Source organism: Penaeus monodon, chromosome 25 (assembly GCF_015228065.2).
Source record: "Penaeus monodon isolate SGIC_2016 chromosome 25, NSTDA_Pmon_1, whole genome shotgun sequence".
Lineage (NCBI taxonomy): Eukaryota > Metazoa > Arthropoda > Malacostraca > Decapoda > Penaeidae > Penaeus > Penaeus monodon.
The window spans coordinates 7152903-7154796 of NC_051410.1; the positions used below are offsets into that span (position 1 = coordinate 7152903).

Consider the following 1894-nt stretch of genomic DNA (forward strand, 5'->3'; position numbering starts at 1 on the left):
ACATACTGGCCATCAATAAACAGACATTGTGGAATCAACTGGTATTGACACAGCTATATTAGATGGTTTCATGAGGAAGGATGTAGCCTTTGAGATTTACAATGGGATTGGTTTTGGACTTAGTGTCTATATTTCTTTCCTCAAGACCCTTTTTAACACAGATGTATGTATGTAGACAAGTACAAATATACTTATATTATATAAATACATATATGTTGATAAGTGCACATGCACATATATACAAAACATTCTTGATTTACCAAGATATAAACACAAACAAAAAACAGGTAACAACCACAAGAATACCTGATAGTATTGACAGGACTTGGAGTCTTGAGGGGGACTTCATCGCCACGAGGGGTTGCCACCGAGTATGCAGGTGGCATGGTGGGTGATGCTGATGGTGAAACGGAAGACAGAGAGGGTGGAGTTGTGGAGGTTGGAGGAGTGTAAGGCGGGGGCGGCTTGTTGGGGACTTCTCGGATGACCAAGCCAGGAAACTGTTCCTGCAGGCGCTGCAACTCCTCCAGACGAGCAATCTGGAATAGCTTCTTAATTAATGCTCAATGAAGGCATATCGGCAGATCTTGTCAATTTCAATTCTTAAAACTTAAATGAACACTGGGATACTGAAGGCCTGTGTGAAGCCCTACCTCTGCAGCAATCCGCTCCTCCTCCGCTTTCAACTGTTGCTGTTTCTTGCGATTGTCCGCCGAGGTCCAGAAGTCGTCATCAAACCAGTTCCCTTCAATCCCTTCCACTGAGAACTCAGTGTCATCTCCATCTAACTGCCCAAGCTTATCATCAAGATCGAGATCAGGGGTTGCAGCTATGTTCAACAATTTGTTGGTTAGTGCTGCCTATAAACACACAGAAAATACTGCTGTTACTAAGAAAGTTTTCCTGGTGCAGTAAGATGCTACTACTTATGTAGCAATTACTTCTATAATCTACAAAAACACCTAAAGTTTCTCTCATACAGGTATTATTCATAAAACAAAAAAAGTATCCTAATAGCATCAGACAATTACAGCAAGAGTATTAGTAAACAATGTGTAACATTCTACACAGAAATTAGTCTAAGAAAGCTTTTAGCTTACCGGATCAATTGCAAAGTTATCACCTTCCATTTCCTTCGTTGCAGATTGGAAGAGAATCACACATTTCTTATAAGCTTAACTAAGTGCTTTCAATCATTTTTTTTCTTCTTTTTCTAACAACTTTTATACCATATCTATATACAAAACACAATATCTTCTACACAAAACATATGATACCAAAACTAATTATGATCTAACACAGAATACTTCAATACTTCCTAATGATACACATCTACGAAGGCAACAAACCTGGTAGACATTACATATGCAATATCCTCACCAACAAATCATCTCAACATCGAACTAAGAACACAAGTTGTGAAGAGTAAAACCTCGAAGTCTCCACGCACAAACTTAAACTGAGCAATCCAACAAAAAGCATCAACCACAACAGACTAAACTCTTCCCAGTGACTTACCATATCCAGGTTGTTGCCATGGCCCTTGCTGGGACTGTGTGTAGGAGACACTATCTCTTCCTGTTCTTGCTGCGAAGTCTTATCAAATGGTGCAGACTTTTCAGGCAATCTGTTATCCAAGCCGACACTAACTTTGGTTGGCGAGGCTGCAAAACAAGGGAATAAAATGTGACACTTTTCTTATTAATGGATAGAAACATTTCTCTTTATCCAGTAAAAGAGAATAAAGATCCATAAATACAAAATTTCAAAGGAAATTTACAAGTCTCCTGTTATTCTGAGATGGCAAACAATAATTTTGCATTTACAACTTCCCATATGACAGAAGTACTAATAATAATCAAATAGTACACATAAAATGTTATGTATGTTTCTA

General features: G+C 38.3%; 1 protein-coding gene across 2 annotated transcripts in view; it reads right to left on the bottom strand.

Annotated features, from left to right (window-relative positions):
- Positions 1–1894, bottom strand: part of LOC119589517 (titin homolog) — a gene marked incomplete in the record, with an annotated part of 25873 nt that overhangs the window by 8807 nt on the left and 15172 nt on the right. Inside the window, 3 exon segments of one of the 2 annotated variants that reach the window (XM_037938117.1) lie at positions 307–539; positions 654–860; positions 1519–1664. In XM_037938117.1, coding sequence (XP_037794045.1) covers positions 307–539; positions 654–860; positions 1519–1664 — 586 coding nt within the window. 2 annotated transcript variants of the gene reach the window in all.